Source organism: Montipora capricornis, chromosome 4 (assembly GCF_036669925.1).
Source record: "Montipora capricornis isolate CH-2021 chromosome 4, ASM3666992v2, whole genome shotgun sequence".
Taxonomy (NCBI): Eukaryota; Metazoa; Cnidaria; class Anthozoa; order Scleractinia; family Acroporidae; genus Montipora; species Montipora capricornis.
The window spans coordinates 26,607,170-26,609,669 of NC_090886.1; the positions used below are offsets into that span (position 1 = coordinate 26,607,170).

Genomic DNA, 2,500 nt, shown 5'->3' on the forward strand with positions numbered 1-2,500 from the left:
GCAAAGATCAAATACCTGAATCACTCCCAGGAAGATCCTGTGTTCCTTGCTGATGGTACAACTCATCACTTCCTTTGATACCTATAATGCACAATCACATAACACCACTTTATGAAGGTATGTACATGTAACCCACTGACAACTGGGAGTGAGACTTAACAGATTTTACTCTGTGAAATGGCAGACGATTTAACTCATCACCTAGGGGTGTCCTAGGGTGTCTAAGGTGTCACTGAGTTAATTTAAAAAAAGTTAACTTGAATTTAAAAAAATGCAAAGAAATCTGACCAACCTTGGTCAGATTTCTTTGCAACATCCACCATATTGATTTTGGGTTTACGTCTTGTTGTTTTCCTGGCTCCACAGCTATGATGCTGGGGTACCAGGCCTCCGATTCTGGGAATGCTTATGAATTGTTTTGGTTTTTTTTTCAATCTGACCGACCGACCCAATATCAGGAAACACATTCGACGGTAAACAACAACAAAAATTGGGATGGCCTTAGCATTATTTACAAGTCCTAAATAGGTAACTGCAATTTGACACTTGTGTTTCAGAAGCTGAGGTTCATATTATTAGGGCCTCTTTACACGAGCCCGGGTTGGACACCGACCCGGGTCAGTTCAGCGTCAAATATTACGTTTACATGAGCCCGGGCTGGGTAAGGGTTGGGTCATTCTTGGCTGACCCGGGTCAGTTCCCTTTCGCTGGGTTGAAAGGGCTGGTGACTACCTGTCAGTGAGGAAAATGGTGGACGAACCATGCAATCATAACAATCATCAATTTGTGTTAACGTTATCAGTCATTTTGGTACAGACTGCGCATGGGCGAGAACACTGAAACGCAAATAAGTGATAGTCAAACAATCCCGCGTCAGATACGCGAGTGTTTAAATGAAGAAACTGAAGAAATTTCAACCCTTCTAGCCGGGTCAACCCGAGTCTCGAGATGGGCTACCCGGCAAGGGGGCTGACCCGGTTTGACTACTGTTTTCATGTAAAGCTTATAAACATTTGACTGCAAAATGGTTACCCGCCGCGGTGATTCAACCTGGGGTAAAAAGCAACCCAGGCTCATGTAAAGAGGCCCTTAATCTCTTTCCTTTGGGAAAACTTGCATTTAGGTTTTAATAGCAATGCTCAGAGACAACTTGTTAACAAATAGCCATTGGGTCACCTTTTCCAATTCAATACTGAAGTTTCTAAGTTCAAGAACACAGACACTGGCCACTGAGAAACAGGTTTGTGCCACTAGCACACAGGTGAAACTCTAAAATATCAGAACAGCTGGGACATCAATACAAATAATGCAAGGGGTTTTGAAAATAAACCTTCTCTAGGGTTCAGTATTGGAACAAAATACAGCACTCCTTTTCGTTAAAACAAGTTAAAACAATCAAAATTCAATTTGAAACCACTGGCACCCCAAGCTCAGTGTGAGAATGGCCAAGAAAAATATAGGGATTTGTATGAGAGTCCGGATAAAAAGCTTAAGAAGATAATTATATGAAAAAAATTAAAAGTAAAACAGCGTAACCTTACTGCCATTGTGGATAGCTTCCTTCCTGTGTGGTTACTTTCCAGATCCGACATGATTTGGGCCTTTTCTCAGTTTCAGGAGACCCAGGGAAATAAAAAAATTTGCGGTTGACAAACTACGGTCTGTCACCCTGGTAAGGGTCAGTTTGTTATCAACGGTCGAAGCCATGGCCACTTTGGTGATAAAGCAATGCCTTTGCACCCTGTTTTGTTGCAATATTCACCGCCTGACCTTGCTCGCAGGACTGCTATTGCGTTGATGGTGGGTTGAGATGAAAGTTCAATCTTTGTCAATTGATTCTGATGTGAAATTGTGACCGTGGGAATATTTTATCCAGGAACATTTGACTCGAATTGGTGGCACCTGAGAATTTACAGTGTAGTCTCCAGCCTTGGGATTTTATTATAACCGTTGATAACCACGAAACTGAGAAATGGCTCAAATCATGTCGTATGTGGAAAATAACCACACAGGAAGGAAGTTATCCACGATGCAGTGCTTGAAATAACAGTCGGTCATCGGACATCGTCCGACCAAATTTTGAAAATGTCCGGCCAATTTCACAGTATGATTGGACACGATGACCGAGCATCTCACCAGTACATCTTGAGTTCTCTTCTTCAAGGTGTTGTCAGTCAATAAATTATGTCCGGTCCAATTTGTCAAATGTCCGACCAAAAGGAAGATTTGAAAGGACATATGTCCTGTGAATAAAGAAAAATTATTTCCAGCACTGCGATGGCAATAAGGTTAGGCTTCTTAATTGAGATTTTTTCGTATAATTACCTTCTTAAGCTTTTTATCAGGATTTTCATACAAATCCTTATATTTTTGTCCGCCATGCTTACACTGAGCTTGGGGCGCCTGTAATGCAACATTAGAGACCTTAAACAAGGACGACGACGATGGCTACGAGAACGTTGTCTAAAAATATTGTTTCCTGTTACTGTAATAATTTTGC

General features: G+C 41.5%; 1 protein-coding gene across 2 annotated transcripts in view; it reads right to left on the minus strand.

Moving 5' to 3' along the window:
• Nucleotides 1-2,500, minus strand: part of LOC138045827 (uncharacterized) — a 9,744-nt gene that overhangs the window by 6,587 nt on the left and 657 nt on the right. For both annotated transcript variants that reach the window (XR_011131673.1, XM_068892453.1), the window contains exon 2: nt 16-81. Coding sequence is in view for 1 of the 2 variants with exons in the window: in XM_068892453.1 (XP_068748554.1) it covers nt 16-81 (66 nt within the window). In the remaining variant the exon portion in view is untranslated. The remainder of the gene's footprint in view (nt 1-15; nt 82-2,500) is intronic.